Below are 20,705 nucleotides of genomic sequence, written 5' to 3'. Positions count from 1 at the left end.
TCCTGCAAATGAGGTGAAAGGTGTCGCCGCATGAGGTCAGTACAGCAGGTGAGGCTATGGTTAAGCCCTTGTACTGGTTCTGGTCACTGGGCTCATGTGCAGAGTGGTCAGCGGATGTATCGAAACACAGGGTGAACTGGGGTTTGGAATCCACTCTGCGTGGTTTCTATCTCCTGGCCAGTATCACTCTCATTGACACCAATAGCTTTCATGTGATGGATGTCTTAAGTAATCAAGCTGACGATCTGTGATGTAGTTTTGAGAAATGATCCCATCTGAAATCGGCCTACAGTAAACTACTGGAAGCTAACTAAACAATAATCAATGACTACTGAATAACCATTAAATGATTACTGAATGCTACCTGAGTGGCAGTTAAATGACTACAGAATGACTACTTAACGGCTATGGCATATTGACTGAATATGCATTAAGCAAGTACTCAGTGGGCTCCGCCTTTCTCCAAGCTGCTGGTAATTGTGGGTCCTTCCTGCATCTCCCCTGGAGAAGCCCGCCGGGCTGTCTTCTGTCTCGGTGCGGTTGGGCACCACTACAACAGGCGGCCAGAGAGCAAGTTATATAGAGTGAAATGGGTCCGAATGGAGAGTTGGGTGTAATTCTGCTGCACCTCTGCTCTTCCCATGGCCCCTGTTGGTACATCTGTTTTACCTTCTCCCTCTTTTGTTCATTATTTATTTATTTATTTATTTATAAAAATGCCCAACTACCCCGCCTTCGGAGGACAACTTTATTTTTAATTATCTGAACAACAGATCCATACATTAAGTGAAGCCACTCCAAACCAGCCCACCCCTGCCCACCCCCATTATGACATTTCGGTACACAGATGGACATGGCAGATAAGACATGACGTTGTAAGACCGTGCAGATTGACGTAGACAGGCAAGACTAAGCATAACTACACAGTAGGGACTTATTTATCTAGCAGTTTTCAGGGAGGGAGGGGGGTCTCCATTTTTATTTCTCCGTTTTTATTAAACTAAAATGGGAAAACTCAACAATTCCGCCTTTCCCACCTGAGCTGGCAGTAGGACCTGGCATCTGCCAGCCCATCAGGTTACAGTTGCACATTCTTTTATTCAGGGAGAAATTTGGGAGGGCTGCATTTCTGAAGCATTTGCTTGATGGACTTCCATTCTGAGCTTTAATCTCACACTGGAAAGAAACTCATTCCAGAGTTATGGAAATCCAGATTGCCATGTGGCAATACTGGAGCACAGAAGAGAGCCAAAGGAAATCCACGTGGAGGCTCACTCATTGTCCTCATGAAGGACTAAACTTCCCTGGACTGGACTGAGTGTCTGGGATCTTTCCAGAGGAATCATTGCGTTAGCCAGACGCCTGCTGTGTTTTGACAGTGACATCGACATGTTTGGCACCGGGTGCGGTTTGCCGAATGACAGTGACATCGACATGTTTGGCACCGGGTGCGGTTTGCCGAATGACAGTGACATCGACAAGTTTGGCACCAGGTGCGGATTGCCGAATGACAGTGATAATGACATGTTTGGCACCGGGTGCGGTTTGCCAAACGACAGTGACAACGACATGTTTGGCACCGGGTGCGGATTGCCGAATGACAGTGATAATGGCATGTTTGGCACCGGGTGCAGTTTGCCAAACGACAGTGACAACGACATGTTTGGCACCGGGTGCGGATTGCCGAATGACAGTGACATCGACATGTTTGGCACCGGGTGCGGTTTGCCGAATGACAGTGATAATGACATGTGTGGCACCGGGTGCGGTTTGCCAAATGACAGTGACATCGACATGTTTGGCACCGGGTGTGGTTTGCCGAATGACAGTGACATCGACATGTTTGGCACCGGGTGCGGTTTGCCGAATGACAGTGACATCGACATGTTTGGCACCGGGTACGGTTTGCCGAATGACAGTGACATTGACAAGTTTGGCACTGGGTACGGTTTGCCGAATGACAGTGACATCGACATGTTTGGCACCGGGTACGGTTTGCCGAATGACAGTGACATCGACAAGTTTGGCACCGGGTGTGGTTTGCAGAAGACACAGCTGTTGGGATGGCAGCAGCGACGAGTCTTTGTGACTAATCTGAGCAGCAGCACTGCCATCGCTTTAGGGTACTGCGGTCATTGTCTTTTCCTGTTTGCAGAACCTTCCGGAGAGCTCAGTGGAGATACTTCCACTCCAGTCTTCCAGTGGGTTAGCTTTTTTGCCGTGGTGAAATGTAACCCAGGAGTACGGAGAATGTCTCAGTATTAGCAATGCCTTAAGGAATGCTCACTTCCCTGTTTATAACTCTTCATGTGTTTTGAGAACTATTCTCAAGCCTCTAAAATGAAAGAATTAAGATAAGTAGAAATAGTATGAGTGAAGTTCCGTGTTGGTTCACAGTCTCCTTTCAGACTCCACCTGTTTACACTGAATAGCATCTAAAGGATTAGCTGCTAAGAAGTTAAAGGAAATAAGTGTCTCTCCGATTCGCAGTTTTTTCGAGGAGCGGACGGCTTTTGGCAAGAAGTACTTCACAGGAAATACCCTCGAAGCGCGTGTAAGTGCACGCATGCGTGTGCCTGTCTGTCGTCTGAGAAGAATGGAGCCCAATCGGGCCCCATCCTTTGATGTTCCATTTCCCAGTCGATTCAAGAGCCCTGCATTTAGCAGTCAGTCGGCAAGGTACCGAGATGAAAACCCAGATGGTTGAGTTTTGTGTAAAACTCCTTGAAGATGCCGTATTCTGTCAACAATCCACCACTGCTTCAAGCTGAACTGAGTCGGGCTTAAAGTCTAGTTTGTGCTGTTTTTCTCTCACCCGCTTATGTAGGACTGACTTCCAATATACGGCATTACGAACTGGCTGGTTCTTGACACCCGGCTCTCTGGCAGGACCCTGGGGTCCAGGGCTCTGCAAGTGGGTGCTGAAAGAAGATCTCAGCTACATTGTAGTGGACTTTTATGATCGTTCTGAAGGATGAAAAAGAATAAGACCCATTCTTTGTGGGGTGGGGGGGGATCTGGATGTACTTGGTGTACTGTGCCTCCTGCATTTTTTACAAAATGAGGGAATGTCTGATTGCTATAATTCTCACTCATTTCCATTCCAAGCCATCCTCTGTGCTGTTTTGCAGCTGTGGGTTTTTAGCAAAATAATAAGAACTGGATCGTTTTAAAAAACGAAAATAGGATTTTGAATACCTTTACTGGGATGTTCACATGGTGATGTGCCAGTGTGGGCCGGCGCCGCTGGCGGGCACGAAGCCCCCCTCCATTTGCATGTAAATAACACATTAACATCTAAAGAGCATCAGCAGCAGAATGGAAATACGCAGCAGGCCTCGTGTGATCACATCTGCTGCACCATTGTGCTCGTGCTTTTCAAAGAGGTGCCGGTGTTCAGCACATCCAACGAACATAGAGACGCAGTGTCGATAATGCCGGTGTTAAGCACACCCAGCGAACATAGAGACGCAGTGTCGATAATGCCGGTGTTCATCAAACCACAGTGAAGAGCTTCACTCCTTGATCTCATAAAAAAGAACACAGTAGGGTCATGATGTTAAGCTCTGATTTCTCCCAGACTATGTGTTTGTGGCACCTTGATGCTAAAGAGGTGTCCTTCTAAAATGGCAGGCTGACCTGCTTACGTTTACATCATTTCCCTTAATGGTGCACCGGAACTCCACTCCACCTCCACCTCGTGTCTGTGGTGGTTCTCTCTGTTTTGTGTGGTGGAGGCGTAAGGCGTTTATTCTGGAGATCTTGAGGAAAGTCTCTATGACTTTTTTAGAAAGTTGGATGTGGAAACCCCACCTCTCGCGGCTAATTGGCTACCTCATTGGGGACAGGTTTTTTTATTGGTTTGTATTGGTTAAAGATGCAATGTACAGCTGAACTGTAGTCCAGCAGATTGAAGTTGTCAGTTGAGTCGAGGCTGTGTTAGTCTGGCCTAAATGCCTGAGCGATGATGAGGGCCGTGCAATTTGCCACAAAGCGAACTGGTCAGAGGCCAACAGGGAGGGCTTTCACCAAGTCCCACTGCAAGCAGCAGATCCCTGATGGCGCCGAATCCATTTCCAAGTGGGGGCTTCAGCCAGACCGTTCTGAAAGTCCACCCTGAACCGCCTCGCCAGAGAGAGATTGACTCCATTAGCGGCTAATTAGCATGGATGGAGTGTGGCTCTTATGTAACTCGAACTAGTAGTAGAACAGCTTAATGGAGAATGTTCTGCAGTGCATTGAAGCCTCATCCTTGGTGAATTACAGAGACGTGTGGGATGTGGGTTGTTATAGGAGCCCGCAGATCGCTGCTTCAGATCTGCACACGCACCCGCTGATGGCAGCCTAGCAACACAAAGTCTCTCTTTTCATGTTGAGTGTTTTCAACTTCATGAAAATAGGAGAGTGAAACACACATTCTGCACTCTTGTGACTTCATAGTAGCTCCGGTATTGAAGTTGCGAAAAAACCCAGATGGCTTCCATATTCCTTTCTGGTATGTAGCCATTCATCTGGGCTTTTTGCAGGATGTCTGTGGTCCCCAAGCTGAACATGGGAGGGTCGGAACCTCAATGCCCAGCTCAGCTAACTGATCCACATCCACCCTTTGGTGTCCGTGCGGCTGTGCTTGTATTACCACCCTTTCTTAGGCCAAGAAGAACAGTTGAAAAGCACTGGTCACTGTCATGGCTACTCTCAGAGATCTACTGTGTCCATACTGGGATGAAGCCATTCCTCACCTCACCTTCCTGTCCCACCATACTGGAGTCTTGGCTCATCTCACTGGAGAACCAGACTCCAGGACAGGGGCACATCTGGGCATTACCCAGAGTGAGGTACTGGGAGAGTGACTCAGACACCGTGGCTTTCTGCACATCGCTGGAAGGGGAGGATTTGCGTTTGTCTTGTCTTTTTCATTAGCGTACAGCACACGGCGATCTCCCTGCCAGAGGGCGCAGCGCCCCGACAGGTCCGCATTTCAGCTCGGGACCTCATTCCCCTGAAGGCTGCATGGCACAAGACAAAATCTCATCAATTCGGATCGCTACAAAAACAGTAGGTTATAGTGCAGGATATGAATAAACAGGCAGATTAATAGTTCAAATTGCTGTAAGCGCTTTTCCTGGCGTGTCCCCGGAGACTCGCTGTGTGTGCTGATTTCCCTTCCCGCCAAGCTCTTAATTAATTCCACTCTATTGAACTGTTGATTGAATTGAGACCATGACCAGACATATCTTAACTTGATTAATTCTGTTTGAGAGATTTTTGCAGGTGTGTTTGCTCTGATAAAACATAAAAGTAAATCTCATTTCTGCTTTTTCCATGGTTTTTTTTCACTGCTCCTTAAAATTATGTGTGAAACCTAATGAATAATTGTGATTAATTAATGATTAGGCCTGCTTATTTCCAAGCCCTTGAATAATTAGGTAACTGTACTGCTAAAGAATCCTGCAAATTTTGTAGTTAATAATCAAAGGAATCTGTGTCTCCTTCTTATTCTCTCTGTGACAAACACAAGGTCTGTAGCCGCTAAATATTTTTAATTTTCTGCAGCTGTATGAAGTACCACCATTGTAGCAAGCTGTCAGTGATAATGGCAGCTAATTTGACCCAGCTAACAATTCTAGTTCATTTTTCTGTGTTGTCATTAATATTGTAAGAGATGCACTTTTCTTTGGTCCCACCGCTCTGGTATCAGGAAGCTGAAGCGAAAGCTGAAATTTATCAGCGGGCAGAACAGCAGCGTGACACTACGAGTGATGTTACAGCTTTCTGCTTAAATCTGAGGTGTCAGCATGAGTGCGGGGGGGGAGGGGGGGGGTGAAGTGACAAGGGGCTTGTAGCAAGACCTCCTCGGACTCCTCTCATTTGACACTTCTGGTCGAACACTTGTTCCCCTGTGTCGTCCCGGTATCCCAATGGCCACAGGTAGCCACCTGCATCCCAATCCTAGTGGCGCCCAGTCACGTTTGTCACTCCGGAACAAATTGTGATTCAGGAGATGATGGGAGCATTCGGAGGGTCACCCCCTCCCCCCGCCCCAAAACTGCAGACAGGATGGAGCTTAGCCTGACAGACAAGGTGAGGGACCCCCACTGGACTGGCGTAATTAAAAATGCATTTTGCTTTCTGCTGCTGAACTCCGGCAATTTCTGGGAATGTTGCTTTGGGTTTGCTAGAATCTGGCTCCGAGGTGTTCGGGGGTTTGGGGGCACTGCGGAGATGCCGGCAAGTCGCCCACGTGCCTGGAACCTGAGCTCGTCCTCTCAGGGTGACATTGGCTTGATGTGGCCCCCTCCATATCCGGCCTGCATCGTATCAGCTGGCTCCAGCTGGGTCGTGCGCACCTCCCGGTTTCCACACCCCCTCACAGCTGTGAGACGCGCATGGACTCAGTTCTGTGAACACCCGGATAAATGCAGCTGGAAACGTGTGTCCAGCCAGGGCCCCCAAAGCGCACCCCTAGATTCTTCCAGTGCTCTAACCCTTAATGCCGTCACTGTCCTGTTCAGCGAGGGGGCCAACCATTACACTGCCCCCCAGGGAGAGCCTCCAAACACATTCCATCTTTCACAGCTGCCGATCGCTATCCCAGAATTCCCTGCACGGCAGTCAATTTCCACATGTATCACGTGCTCAGGGCTTGAGAGAGAATCTCTTTCCACAAGGTGTGAGGGAAGATAGATTGTCCACAGTGATCTCTTTGGGACAATCTGTAACCCATCTAACGAGCTTTGAAAGGTTCTGTCGTTCATCCTCGCAGTTGCCTCTTTATGCACCTTTGTATGCTTTACATTTGTTTGCTTTTTGATTTTTGGGGGCCTGAAAATATTTTATATGGAACATGAAATAAAAGTACTAAAAATGACTGAAACACTGGCTTCATACTCCTTTATGTTTCTGAAGGAAGCCTGTAGCGTTTACCTCTCTGTCCTGAGCGATACTTTTTCAGGGGAGGGCAGTGCAGGAGGGTGGGGTAAAAATGATGTAACTGGCGTTCGGCCTCATTACCCTCCCTCCTGACGACAGCCAGAATGTCACCTGGGAGTGTTGCATTGTGGGACCGTGGGTTTGGCTGACTCAAGGCTTTGCAGTGCTACCCATGCTGTTTGCTGTTTTGTCAGGCGGGGGGGACATTTCTGGAGCGCTTTCGGACATCGCCTTGCCAGCTGCGCCCCCTTTTTTTGTTGTTTTTTGGGTTTTTGTTCACTGCGGGGACCAGATTCGATCCCCGCTGAGCAGGGCTGTCGTTGTCATGCTCCATTAACCCCAGGCGTCGTTTGCGAGGGAACAGAACGAACAGTTTGTTCACATTACCGTCCGTGACAGCAAAACGAGAGCCACGAGCGTCGTTCGAAGTGAACATGGTGCCCTTGTGTTGCTTCTTTGCTGAAGGGACCAGTTTGAGTCCATCTTTGACCGTCAACAAAGGGGTTTCAGCCGGCCACAGGCTACAGCAGCCAAAACTAAGCTGACCCCCCCAAAACTTGAGGGATTTGTCCTGTCCTGCACTGAGAGCCCGTGACTCCTGGCGTGAGGCCCTTGAGAGCAGCCTGCAGTGCGGCCTGCAGTGCGGCCCAGCCATCTGCCCCTGCCCTCTCTCTCAGATCAGTAGGGAGTATCGCCAAGACTCCCTGCCGCCATGTTTGTTTCAGTGAATGCAATAGGACATGGACCAGAACACCTTCCTTCCCTCTGGTTTCCGGTTCTTCTCCTTTCCTTTCTCTCTTTCACACTGCACACCTCTCACTCTCTCCCTTTCTCCCTCACTCTTCCTTTCTCTCCCCCTTTCTCTCTGGGGTTCTCTGTGATCATATGGGCCTTTTCTCTGCTGAGACTCACCGCATGCTCTGCCTCTCCACAGGGAGATGGTGACCCAGCAGAGGAGGGTGCAATGTGCTGGGCTCCCCCCCTCGGAGCTGCAGGAGAGGCAGAGGAGCAGCTTGGCCACGCCCCTGGCACCTGACAAAAGAGGTGAATGCCGGGACAAGGGGTGTGTCTGTGTGCAGGCATGTGAATGCGTGCGAATGCACATGAGCGCACTGGCAGCAAGTGAGACAGAAGCCTGGAGCTGTAGTTACCGTGGAGGGGTCATCGTGCACCTGCACACCCCTAGGCTTCAGCTCTCTGCTCAACCCCATGTGGTCCTGGGTCTGACTGTCTCCCTTAGCCTGGCCACGCCCCCTATGACTGTCTCCCTTAGCCTGGCCACGCCCCCTATGACTGTCTCTCTCAGCCTGGCCACGCCCCCTATGACTGTCTCCCTTAGCCTGGCCACGCCCCCTATGACTGTCTCTCACAGCACGGCCACGCCCCCTCTGACTGTCTCCCTCAGCCTGGCCACGCCCCCTCTGACTGTCTCTCTCAGCCCGGCCACGCCCCCTCTGACTGTCTCCCTCAGCCTGGCCACGCCCCCTATGACTGTCTCCCTCAGCCTGGCCACGCCCCCTATGACTGTCTCTCTCAGCCCGGCCACGCCCCCTATGACTGTCTCTCTCAGCCCGGCCACGCCCCCTCTGACTGTCTCCCTCGGCCTGGCCACGCCCCCTATGACTGTCTCTCTCAGCCCTGCCACGCCCCCTATGACTGTCTCTCTCAGCTTGGCTACGCCCCCTCTGACTGTCTCTCTCAGCCTGGCCACGCTCCCTATGACTGTCTCCCTTAGCCTGGCCACGCCCCCTCTGACTGTCTCCCTCAGCTTGGCTACGCCCCCTATGACTGTCTCCCTTAGCCTGGCCACGCCCCCTCTGACTGTCTCTCTCAGCCCGGCCACGCCCCCTCTGACTGTCTCCCTCAGCCTGGCCACGCCCCCTATGACTGTCTCTCTCAGCCCGGCCATGCCCCCTATGACTGTCTCCCTCAGCCTGGCCACGCCCCCTATGACTGTCTCTCTCAGCCCGGCCACGCCCCCTATGACTGTCTCAGCCTGGCCACACCCCCTCTGACTGTCTCCCTCAGCCTGGCCACGCCCCCTATGACTGTCTCTCTCAGCCTGGCCTACGCCCCCTATGACTGTCTCAGCCTGGCCACACCCCCTCTGACTGTCTCCCTCAGCCTGGCCACTCCCCCTCAGGTCCACCCTCGCTGACCACCTAATGGGAGTGTGGAGCACGACACGGCAGCTGCGTTCACTCAGCCTGACTCCTTCGCAGTCTTGCATTATTATTATTTATTTCTGCAGCCCAGGCGGGTTGGATTTCGTTGAACGGTGACGCATCATGAGTCGCTCACCTGCAGCTCGGATGCGTTTGCCTGTGCCCACTTTGTCTTCGAACCTTGATTAAACGTAGCGTCTTCTGTCTGTCGTCCCCCCCCCCCAGTGTTGATCATCCCGCTTGTGGACCAGGACCAGGCGCTCGTCATCGCCGTCATCTTGGTGAGTGGCTTGTACCTCCGTTGCTATGGCTTCCAGAGTCCCTGGCCTCCCCACCCCCGACAGCAGCCTGAGAATGGAGACACCATCTTGGGAGGGAGTATCACCGTCCAACCAGGAGGTCACAATAGGGTGGAGAAGAAGGGCCTGACCCAGCATCTCCTGGACTGTTCATGTCTGCTGGTTTGACAAGGCTTAGAAGGTGCTAGAAGCAGTTATGGGAGGTTACCTGTCAGTCCCAGTGACCCAGTGGGAACCAGTGTAGTATCTAGAGGTTGCACGACTTCAGATTTTTTAAAGTTGACTGTTATGTCATGAAAGTCTAGTCGACGTCGACCGCTGATGACGTCATTAATAAAACCACGGGAGACCAACAATCTGTATTCATAAATGTTATTGCATATGCTGACTACAGACAGCTCATACGCATGTTTTATGAGCAACAGAAACAAGCAGAAACACCAACAGGTTGCAACTCAGCCGCAACAATTCATGCGACAATAACGCTGGTGTGCTGCAACTACCATTTAAGTGTGAAAACAGACTGAAATGTCGGTGTAACACTTGAGGAGGAAAACAAAACTCATGTAAAATCCAGCCTGCAAGCCTGCTAGCTCCTCCCTTTCCCACTGTAGTTCAGGAACTTCCTCCTCATCTTGCCCGGAGACTATTGTAGGTTCTGGCCACATTCCCACCACGCAACAGGAACTGTGACCTTTACGCTGAATACGCACGTGATTTCACATGGCGAGCCCCCCCAAAACAATGGGGGATAAACAAGTCATTTTGTTAATTGTTTGTTAGTTACTGGGGGGATCGATCGCTATCATAGCGGGACTCAGCCTTTGATTCATATTTTATTTATACGACCTGCGACATGTTTATAATTCATTATTAAATCTGGCCAGCAGGTCGATCTTTCTTTTTCCACGGAATAAAAATACGATATAATAAGCGCTGGCAAGTTTCACCTCCAGCACTGGCAATATTAGAGAAAAGTCGTTATTGGTCAAATTTTCCCATGCAGAAGTATAAAGGTGCAAGCGAAAGGTTATTCATTAATGCCTTAAATGTAACTGAGGTACAAAAACAATTGCATCTGCTCCGTTTTGGCTCTGCTGCTTCTGTGTCTTTTCCCCTCACTTCTGTGTAGCTGTTCTCTGATGCGCCCCTGTTGTTAGTATCATAATTACGCTTAAAGCATCATGACAGAGCAGTAAAATCCACTTGTCGACCAATTGATTAGTGTGTGCAACCCCTAGCAGCACCCAGAGGCATGTGAGGCTTTCCCAGCCTCCTGGTGTGGTAGAGGGAGGGGCACGGCCTCCAGCCGGGCCAGCTGACCCAAAAAAGGCGAGATTGGTCAGACTGTGGTGAGGTGGGGTGCGATAGCTGCAAGGAGGAGCCTGTGAGGAGTTTCGGAGGAGATTCATTTCAGGAGCAGCGAATGGGCTCCTTTGCTCCTGCCAGTGCAGAGCTTCCAGCCTCAGCCAATGGACACAGGCGACAAGAGACATTTCACATCGCACGCGGCTCTCTCTCGTGCCTTCTGCTCTGCCCCTTCCCCAGCCCCCCCCAGGCACAAACTCGCTCGCCTTCGCTCAGTGGACATAGGCGATGCTAATTACAGCCACGGCACAGAAACGGAAAGGGCACCCACCTGTTCCTTGCCCCAAACCTGTCACTGTTTAGTCAGAGCAGGACTAAACCCCCCGCGCTTCCAAACCGGCCTGGCGCTGGTGCCCCGTCTACACAGATGGCTGCATTTTTAAACAGGCTCCTTACCTGTCATACACTTATATGGTGATCGCATGAACCGTGCTTTCATGAGGAAGAGGACACATTCAGTGGAAGTTTCATTCTTCCAAGCCTTTTAGGGATAGTTAGCTTGGTACCATCTCCAGTTACACAAAACATAAAATCTAACACCGGCAACAGAAAGACACAAAAGCAGTCTTACAAAAGTGCAGTGATGTCACAGCGTGATTTAGGCTCTCCCCCCTCGCAAGCTGTCCCCACCCCGCTCAGCTGCCAGCGCCCCCCTCTGCTCAGTCTGTTCCAAAGCAGTTTGCCATCTGGTCCCTGTTGAGGGAACTCATTGCAGAAACGCTCCTGGACGCCTTAAAAAACCCACACCTCCTCCATCATCTTGCCTGGGAACATACTGCATTATTACTTTTTTACTGGAAGACGGCAAATCTTAATGAACTCTCCGCTTCCCCTTCATCTTGTTATAAACGTCACTGCCCGTCCCTTGACGTGCTCCGCGTCTGACGTGTCGTCGGTGACGCCCGATAGCGGGCCAATCGCACCGCGTGCCACTAAAGACGCTGGCCACGAGACGGGGGCGCGGCCACGCCCTGCCGGGTGACACGTTCCAGCCGTTTATCTAATGCAGAAGTGTGCCGGCGCCCGTCATGCCGTCTGATGTGAAGGCGACGGACGTGTCTGGTGCCGCCTGCCTGTCAGGCCTCGGGCCGCGGCGGCACTGCGTGGCAGATGGACCCCCCCCCGATGGGGCTCTGACAGAGACAGACGGGCCGCGCTGCGCAGAGAGAGAAGCCGCGCTGCTCTTTTTTTTCGGTCACATGGGAGGACTGGTGATTCTGGCCGGGAAGCTGCAGTGCCCCCTATCGGCCTGGAGGCCTTCTTCTGCCTGGCAACCGTGCATTACAGTCTACCACCAGCACACGCACGAACACACTACAACATACACATGCATATACACAGCTGGCCTCCTGGTGCAAAGACTTACCTGTGGGGGCCGCACTCTGTGACCACCCGCCAAAATGGGAGAGTGCGGAGATCATCGTGACCGGGACACCCAAAGTGAACAGCAGCCGAGCTGCAGCTGGATCAGTCACGGGGGTGGGATGGAAGCGGAGGTAAAGCCCAGGGTTCGACAGTCGGCAGGACGCACTGTCAGCTAAATGTGCAACTAAACAAAAGGCTGCCAGACCTGGGGGAGTGAGTGCCCCCAACCCACAGGAGGTAGGAGGACAAACGGAGGGAGGCTGACTGTCTCACAATGGGAGGTGGGGGGGGGGCATACCCCACGATCTGCATGGGAGGGGGGGGAGTCTGAGTCAACTGCAGCTTTCCATTTCATTTGGGAATGCTGCTGGGTGACACTGCTATGTGCTGCTAAATGCACCTGCTTGTCCCAGCCAGTAGGGCTCATGTGGCCCAGTGCGAGCCGCGTATAGGCAGGTGTGACAGCCCAGTGTGAGCCCCCCCCCCCCCCACCATGGTCAGAGTGGTTCAGCCCGGCAGAGACCATAGACGCCCCTTGCATCCCCCAGTTTCTCATTGCTCATTTTCATCCCGTCATGCAGGTGGCCTGTAAGCAGCTGGGAGACGCAGAGGAGCAGCACCTCCCTGTCCTGGAGAAGCATGTAAGGGGGCTGCTGGGGGGGGGGGGGCAAATCCCCCCAAAACCACGTCCTCAGAAGGGGAACAGTAAAAACTGTCCTTACTTTGATTAAAATCAGTCCCCTTCAAAATTAAAATCCAGCTCCAGCTTGATCACAAGTCCTTCCTCGGGTGGGGGGGGGGGATTCTCGCATCTCCAGCATAATGATCGTGGCCTTGTAGCTATGTTATGACAAATACAGCCAAACCATGCCCTTCAGATAGCACTGGAGGAATGTGTGTGACATAAATATGACTCATTATGTTGGGGGGGGGGGTCATGTGACGAACCCGGGGTACATAAAGGCCGCTGATGCGGGTGGCGACACAGAGGGCAGCGGGCGGCTGCTTCCAGCGCCGTCCAGGTGTCCACATGTCCTGCCCGATCAGCTCAGACAGTGAAGTGAAGCAGAGGGGCTGAGGAATCAGAAGCAGGAAGTCGATGTCTGGATGCCGTCAAGTGCAAAGGGGCCACCGGCCTCATCTTCACTAACGTCCTCCAGTGATTTGTGTGCTAAACGCACTCATCAGCCTGTCTCCTTGGTAATCAATGGGCCAAATCTTCTCCTGCTCTGTCCTATCCGATCTCCAGACACAATTACTCTGGGATGCAGTTATCACAGGACCTATCTGCAATTAGAAGGTCCTGTTCTGACGTGGTACCTTCCCATCATCCTTTGCCAGCTTATTCGCAGATTCTTGCTTATGTGCTGTTTGTCCTCTACAGGTTACTGTGGCTGTCAAGAGAGTCCAGACTCTCCAGAAGTCTTCGCGGTGGCCTCCAGTCAGCCCATTGCCTGGCCTATCGCACAATGCCTCTGCAAAGCCCAGTATGATGCTTCCGGATGACGCGTACAGTGAGATGGACCACAAGATCCTACAACTGTGTGGTAAGGGTACTGTGGAACACCATGTGGTTATGTCAGAGCCAGTGCAGCCTTTAATGCTATGCACAATGTTCACTGTTGACTTTGAGCAATTACCAAACCTCTTACCTGAAGCAATTAGTGAGGTCGCTGGGTGAGAGGTTAGTGAAGTCCCTGGGTGGGAGTTAGTGAGGTCGCTGGGTGAGAGGTTAGTGAAGTCCCTGGGTGGGTTTTAGTGAGGTCGCTGGGTGAGAGGTTAGTGAAGTCCCTGGGTGGGTATTAGTGAGGTTGCTGGGTGAGAGGTTAGTGAAGTCCCTGGGTGGGTATTAGTGAGGTCGCTGGGTGAGAGGTTAGTGAAGTCCCTGGGTGGGTGTTAGTGAGGTCGCTGGGTGAGAGGTTAGTGAAGTCCCTGGATACGTATAAGTGAGGTCACTGGGTCAGAGGTTAGTGAAGTCCCTGGGTGGGTATTAGTGAGGTTGCTGGGTCAGAGGTTAGTGAAGTCCCTGGGTGGGTGTTAGTGAGGTCGCTGGGTCAGAGGTTAGTGAAGTCCCTGGGTGGGTATTAGTGAGGTCACTGGGTGAGAGGTTAGTGAAGTCCCTGGGTGGGTATTAGTGAGGTCACTGGGTGAGAGGTTAGTGAAGTCCCTGGGTGGGTATTAGTGAGGTCCCTGGGTCAGAGGTTAGTGAAGTCCCTGGGTGGGTGTTAGTGAGGTTGCTGGGTGAGAGGTTAGTGAAGTCCCTGGGTGGGTATTAGTGAGGTCACTGGGTGAGAGGTTAGTGAAGTCCCTGGGTGGGTATTAGTGAGGTCCCTGGGTCAGAGGTTAGTGAAGTCCCTGGGTGGGTGTTAGTGAGGTTGCTGGGTCAGAGGTTAGTGAAGTCCCTGGGTGGGTATTAGTGAGGTCACTGGGTGAGAGGTTAGTGAAGTCCCTGGGTGGGTATTAGTGAGGTCACTGGGTCAGAGGTTAGTGAAGTCCCTGGATGTGTATAAGTGAGGTCCCTGGGTCAGAGGTTAGTGAAGTCCCTGGGTGGGTGTTAGTGAGGTTGCTGGGTGAGAGGTTAGTGAAGTCCCTGGGTGGGTATTAGTAAAGTCACTGGGTCAGAGGTTAGTGAAGTCCCTGGATGTGTATAAGTGAGGTCCCTGGGTCAGTGCCAAAGGCTTTGAGCAGCGTGTGGGACAATCATATGCTCTCTGTGTCCCCAGGTGAGCTGTATGACCTAGACGCTGCTTCCCTCCAGCTTAAAGTCATCAATTATGTAAGTATGTGAGAGGACACCAGCCCCCCCACGTCCCCCTTTACCGTCCTGACGGCAGGGCCCCCCACGGAGAGGCGGGTGCTCGTACCCCTATCCCTCTGTGCCACGTCCTCCACAGGGTTGACATTTACAGGAGGGCTGATAGCAGTGCAGCATGGCTCTCGTTCCCTTATGAGGCGACGTCCTCGCAGGCCTCGTTTCAGCAGGTTAATGCTGTTTTTCTAAACGGAGTGCTGACATTTGCCCGGCGAGGTGTTTAATATCCATGGTGTCTGGATATGAAATTCCTGATGAAAGATAGTACTGGGAGTCTGGCCTACAGGCAGCTAACAGCTACTGGATGTTTCTCCATATCATAGGAATTAATATATTTGGGAAGGAAGAGAGGAGTGCCCCTCTTTACAAACCATTAGTTTCGTTCACACCTCAGGAGCTTTCCGAGCCGGGCCACAGCGCACAGTATCACCGTATCATGGGGCTTAAATAACAAGCCTCAAAGGGAGAGAGGAGCATTTTTATACGGCGTCGGCCCACGCCTCCGTGGAAACATGAGCATGAGGGGCTTTGGGTGGCCTCGGTGGGCCCTGCTGTAGGAAGGTCAGCCTTGAGGGGGGGGGATAGCCCTCGACATGAAAGGTGTGAAGAGGTGTGACACTGATCCCATGTCGCCGGGTACTAACAGGGTCTTCACAGCTGTCATGTCTTAGAGTGCTGGGCTGTGTGACCCCAGGCTGGATGCCTCTACAGCTCCCTGAGGACCTCTGCCTGGCAGCCCGCCACTCTCTCTCTCTCACACACACACACACACACACCCTAACCCTAAGCCTAACCCTAACCCTTCCATTCATTTGTATGGGAAAAACCCTAATCCCAACATGACACCCTTAACCTCTACCCAGCCCTAACCTTAACCATAGGTAACCAAACAAAACACAAGAGAAACAGACATTTGGCATTTTTAGCTTTTTGATTATAGTCACAGATGAGAAATTGAGTTTCCCCTTGTGGGGACTGAAAAAATGGTCCCCACAACGTAAAAATAACAGGTTTTAATCACATTGTGGGAGACATTTGAAAAAGCTGGCCAGCAAAATGTGGAGATAAAAGCAGAACATTACCTTGGTAAATGTTTATGAAATGGCTGCACGAAGCGGGAGAGCGCTTTGCAGAGCGGCGTACACGGGAGCAGAGCGGCAAGCCCCGTGCTAACCCCTCCCTCAGGAAGGGCCAGCCGTAGGTCGCGTGTTTGCATTTTGATAGCCACTCGTTCGCCTGCCGCCGCTCCGCAAAGCGCTCTCCCGCTTCATGCAGCCATTTCATAAACATTTACCGAGGTAACGGTCTGCTTTTACCGCTGCGTTTTTCTGTCTTACATGGACATTGCTGTTAATTACCGTGAATGTGTGACAGTGAGCGAACCTCATTGAAAGGGCCGTGATAATTTAGCGCTTCCACAGCCAGTGCTGCTCAGCTACAAACTGTATCATTGCGTATCAACTTAGTTACATTGAGCATCACTATTTTTTCACACTTGAAACAAGCACTGAAACAATTCCACGAATCCCTCTTTTCGCTCGGTGTTTTAGCTCAGGAGCAGAAGCAGGAGCCTTATGATAAATTCCTTGATGAAAGGTCACCAGTAAGTACATTTCCTGGAGCCTCCTGTGCTTTATCAGGCTGTTTTTGTTTTAAGCGGTTTAAGGATACAGTCCAGCTGCAGCTATTTTTCAAAACATGGGGCATGGGGGTTTCTTTATGAGAACCTTTGATTCACTGCCCGTTGGTGCTCTGGGTGGCACGTGTCCAACACCGGACACCAGCGCGCTGTGAAATCCCTGGTCTTTGGCGAACCTCCGTAAGCAGCATTACACTGTAACCCTGAGCAGCTGGGCAAGGGCTGTGCCTGAATATACAGTGTACAGGAAGGGGGTGTTTAGAAATACAGCCGTTTATAACTGAAGGCTGGAAGGCAAAGTTAGATCAGCAGCAAGACTGACTGACCGGAAGATTGATATCTGACAGACTGATACTGGGGCAGACTGATACTGTGACAGACTGATGTTCTGACAGATTGATAAACCGACAGAGTGATACTCTAACAGACTAATACTCTCACAGACTGTTAAACTGACAGACTGATTCTCTGACAGCCTGATACTCTTACAGCCTGATGCTGGGACAGACTGATACTCTGACAGACTGATTCTCTGACAGCCTGATACTCTTACAGCCTGATTCTGGGACAGACTGATACTCTGACAGACTGATAATGTGATAGACTGGTACTCTGATGGACTGATCTCTGTGTAACAGCTGCAACAGGAGACCCAGTCACTCTGCTGCTGTCTGCTGCTAGTGTCAGAGGACAACCACCAGCTTTTCTGTCAGGTATGTGATGTGTGTTTGAGACGCATACACACCCGTGCGCATGCATACACACACACACACATATAGATATGGACACGCATAATCAATGGAACTCTGCCTCACGTGTTGACGCTGTGTTCTCCTTTCCATTAGGTGGTTGGCGACAGGGTTCTGGAGGAGGAAATCAGCTTCCCTGTGAGTTACACAGCAGCGCCATTACTAATGAATGAAACAGACTGCTGTTAAACTCAGGAAGAAAAAAAAAATCACCATTCACCATTTAATCTCAAATGATAAAAGTGGAACCATGCCTCTCTTCCCCCAAATATAGCTCTTTAATCTGTACCGGCTAAATGGTCATCTCCCCCTCTCTGTAATCTGTACCGGCTAAATGGTCATCTCCCCCTCTCTGTAATCTGTACCGGCTAAATGGTCATCTGCCCCTCTCTGTAATCTGTACCGGCTAAATGGTCATCTCCCCCTCTCTGTAATCTGTACCGGCTAAATGGTCATCTCCCCCTCTCTGTAATCTGTACCGGCTAAATGGTCATCTGCCCCTCTCTGTAATCTGTACCGGCTAAATGGTCATCTCCCCCTCTCTGTAATCTGTACCGGCTAAATGGTCATCTCTCCTTCTCTGTAATCTGTACCGGCTAAATGGTCATCTCTCCCTCTCTGTAATCTGTACCGGCTAAATGGTCATCTCCCCCTCTCTGTAATCTGTACCGGCTAAATGGTCATCTCCCCCTCTCTGTAATCTGTACCGGCTAAATGGTCATCTCCCCCTCTCTGTAATCTGTACCGGCTAAATGGTCATCTCCCCCTCTCTGTAATCTGTACCGGCTAAATGGTCATCTCCCCCTCTCTGTAATCTGTACCGGCTAAATGGTCATCTGCCCCTCTCTGTAATCTGTACCGGCTAAATGGTCATCTCCCCCTCTCTGTAATCTGTACCGGCTAAATGGTCATCTGCCCCTCTCTGTAATCTGTACCGGCTAAATGGTCATCTCCCCCTCTCTGTAATCTGTACCGGCTAAATGGTCATCTCCCCCTCTCTGTAATCTGTACCGGCTAAATGGTCATCTGCCCCTCTCTGTAATCTGTACCGGCTAAATGGTCATCTCCCCCTCTCTGTAATCTGTACCGGCTAAATGGTCATCTCCCCCTCTCTGTAATCTGTACCGGCTAAATGGTCATCTGCCCCTCTCTGTAATCTGTACCGGCTAAATGGTCATCTCCCCCTCTCTGTAATCTGTACCGGCTAAATGGTCATCTCTCCTTCTCTGTAATCTGTACCGGCTAAATGGTCATCTCTCCCTCTCTGTAATCTGTACCGGCTAAATGGTCATCTCCCCCTCTCTGTAATCTGTATCGGCTAAATGGTCATCTCCCCCTCTCTGTAATCTGTACCGGCTAAATGGTCACCTCCCCCTCTCTGTAATCTGTACCGGCTAAATGGTCATCTCCCCCTCTCTGTAATCTGTACTGGCTAAATGGTCATCTGCCCCTCTCTGTAATCTGTACTGGCTAAATGGTCACCTCCCCCTCTCTGTAATCTGTACCGGCTAAATGGTCACCTCCCCCTCTCTGTAATCTGTACCGGCTAAATGGTCATCTCCCCCTCTCTGTAATCTGTACTGGCTAAATGGTCATCTGCCCCTCTCTGTAATCTGTACTGGCTAAATGGTCATCTCCCCCTCTCTGTAATCTGTACTGGCTAAATGGTCATCTCCCCCTCTCTGTAATCTGTACTGGCTAAATGGTCATCTCCCCCTCTCTGTAATCTGTACTGGCTAAATGGTCATCTGCCCCTCTCTGTAATCTGTACTGGCTAAATGGTCATCTCCCCCTCTCTGTAATCTGTACTGGCTAAATGGTCATCTCCCCCTCTCTGTAATCTGTACTGGCTAAATGGTCATCTCCCCCTCTCTGTAATCTGTACCGGCTAAATGGTCATCTCTCCCTCTCTGTAATCTGTACCGGCTAAATGGTCATCTCCCCCTCTCTGTAATCTGTACCGGCTAAATGGTCATCTCCCCCTCTCTGTAATCTGTACCGGCTAAATGGTCATCTCCCCCTCTCTGTAATCTGTACTGGCTAAATGGTCACCTCCCCCTCTCTGTAATCTGTACTGGCTAAATGGTCATCTGCCCCTCTCTGTAATCTGTACCGGCTAAATGGTCACCTCCCCCTCTCTGTAATCTGTACCGGCTAAATGGTCATCTCCCCCTCTCTGTAATCTGTACTGGCTAAATGGTCATCTGCCCCTCTCTGTAATCTGTACCGGCTAAATGGTCATCTCCCCCTCTCTGTAATCTGTACCGGCTAAATGGTCATCTCTCCCTCTCTGTAATCTGTACCGGCTAAATGGTCACCTCCCCCTCTCTGTAATCTGTACTGGCTAAATGGTCATCTGCCCCTCTCTGTAATCTGTACCGGCTAAATGGTCACCTCCCCCTCTCTGTAATCTGTACCGGCTAAATGGTCATCTCCCCCTCTCTGTAATCTGTACTGGCTAAATGGTCATCTGCCCCTCTCTGTAATCTGTACTGGCTAAATGGTCATCTGCCCCTCTCTGTAATCTGTACCGGCTAAATGGTCATCTCCCCCTCTCTGTAATCTGTACCGGCTAAATGGTCATCTCCCCCTCTCTGTAATCTGTACTGGCTAAATGGTCATCTGCCCCTCTCTGTAATCTGTACCGGCTAAATGGTCATCTCCCCCTCTCTGTAATCTGTACCGGCTAAATGGTCATCTCCCCCTCTCTGTAATCTGTACCGGCTAAATGGTCATCTCCCCCTCTCTGTAATCTGTACCGGCTAAATGGTCATCTCCCCCTCTCTGTAATCTGTACTGGCTAAATGGTCATCTGCCCCTCTCTGTAATCTGTACTGGCTAAATGGTCATCTCCCCCTCTCTGTAATCTGTACCGGCTAAATGGTCATCTCCCCCTCTCTGTAATCTGTACCGGCTAAATGGTCATCTCCCCCTCTCTGTAATCTGTACCGGCTAAATGGTCATCTCCCCCTCTCTGTAATCTGTATCGGCTAAATGGTCATCTGCCCCTCTCTGTAATCTGTACCGGCTAAATGGTCATCTGCCCCTCTCTGTAATCTGTACCGGCTAAATGGTCATCTGCCCCTCTCTGTAATCTGTACCGGCTAAATGGTCATCTCCCCCTCTCTGTAATCTGTACTGGCTAAATGGTCATCTGCCCCTCTCTGTAATCTGTACTGGCTAAATGGTCATCTCCCCCTCTCTGTAATCTGTACCGGCTAAATGGTCATCTCCCCCTCTCTGTAATCTGTACTGGCTAAATGGTCATCTCCCCCTCTCTGTAATCTGTACCGGCTAAATGGTCATCTCCCCCTCTCTGTAATCTGTACCGGCTAAATGGTCATCTCCCCCTCTCTGTAATCTGTACTGGCTAAATGG

General features: G+C 51.0%; 1 protein-coding gene across 3 annotated transcripts in view; it reads left to right on the top strand.

Annotated features, from left to right (window-relative positions):
* The window catches only part of pde2a (phosphodiesterase 2A), a 125,664-nt gene that overhangs the window by 86,990 nt on the left and 17,969 nt on the right, over positions 1–20,705 (top strand). For all 3 annotated transcript variants that reach the window (XM_072701009.1, XM_072701008.1, XM_072701010.1), the window contains 7 exons: positions 7,865–7,974; positions 9,321–9,376; positions 12,709–12,768; positions 13,512–13,674; positions 14,851–14,903; positions 17,217–17,291; positions 17,424–17,465. In XM_072701009.1, the coding sequence (XP_072557110.1) occupies positions 7,865–7,974; positions 9,321–9,376; positions 12,709–12,768; positions 13,512–13,674; positions 14,851–14,903; positions 17,217–17,291; positions 17,424–17,465 (559 nt within the window). The remainder of the gene's footprint in view (positions 1–7,864; positions 7,975–9,320; positions 9,377–12,708; positions 12,769–13,511; positions 13,675–14,850; positions 14,904–17,216; positions 17,292–17,423; positions 17,466–20,705) is intronic.

Source organism: Paramormyrops kingsleyae, chromosome 17 (assembly GCF_048594095.1).
Source record: "Paramormyrops kingsleyae isolate MSU_618 chromosome 17, PKINGS_0.4, whole genome shotgun sequence".
Classification (NCBI taxonomy): Eukaryota; Metazoa; Chordata; class Actinopteri; order Osteoglossiformes; family Mormyridae; genus Paramormyrops; species Paramormyrops kingsleyae.
This window is presented reverse-complemented; position numbering and strand designations above follow the sequence as displayed.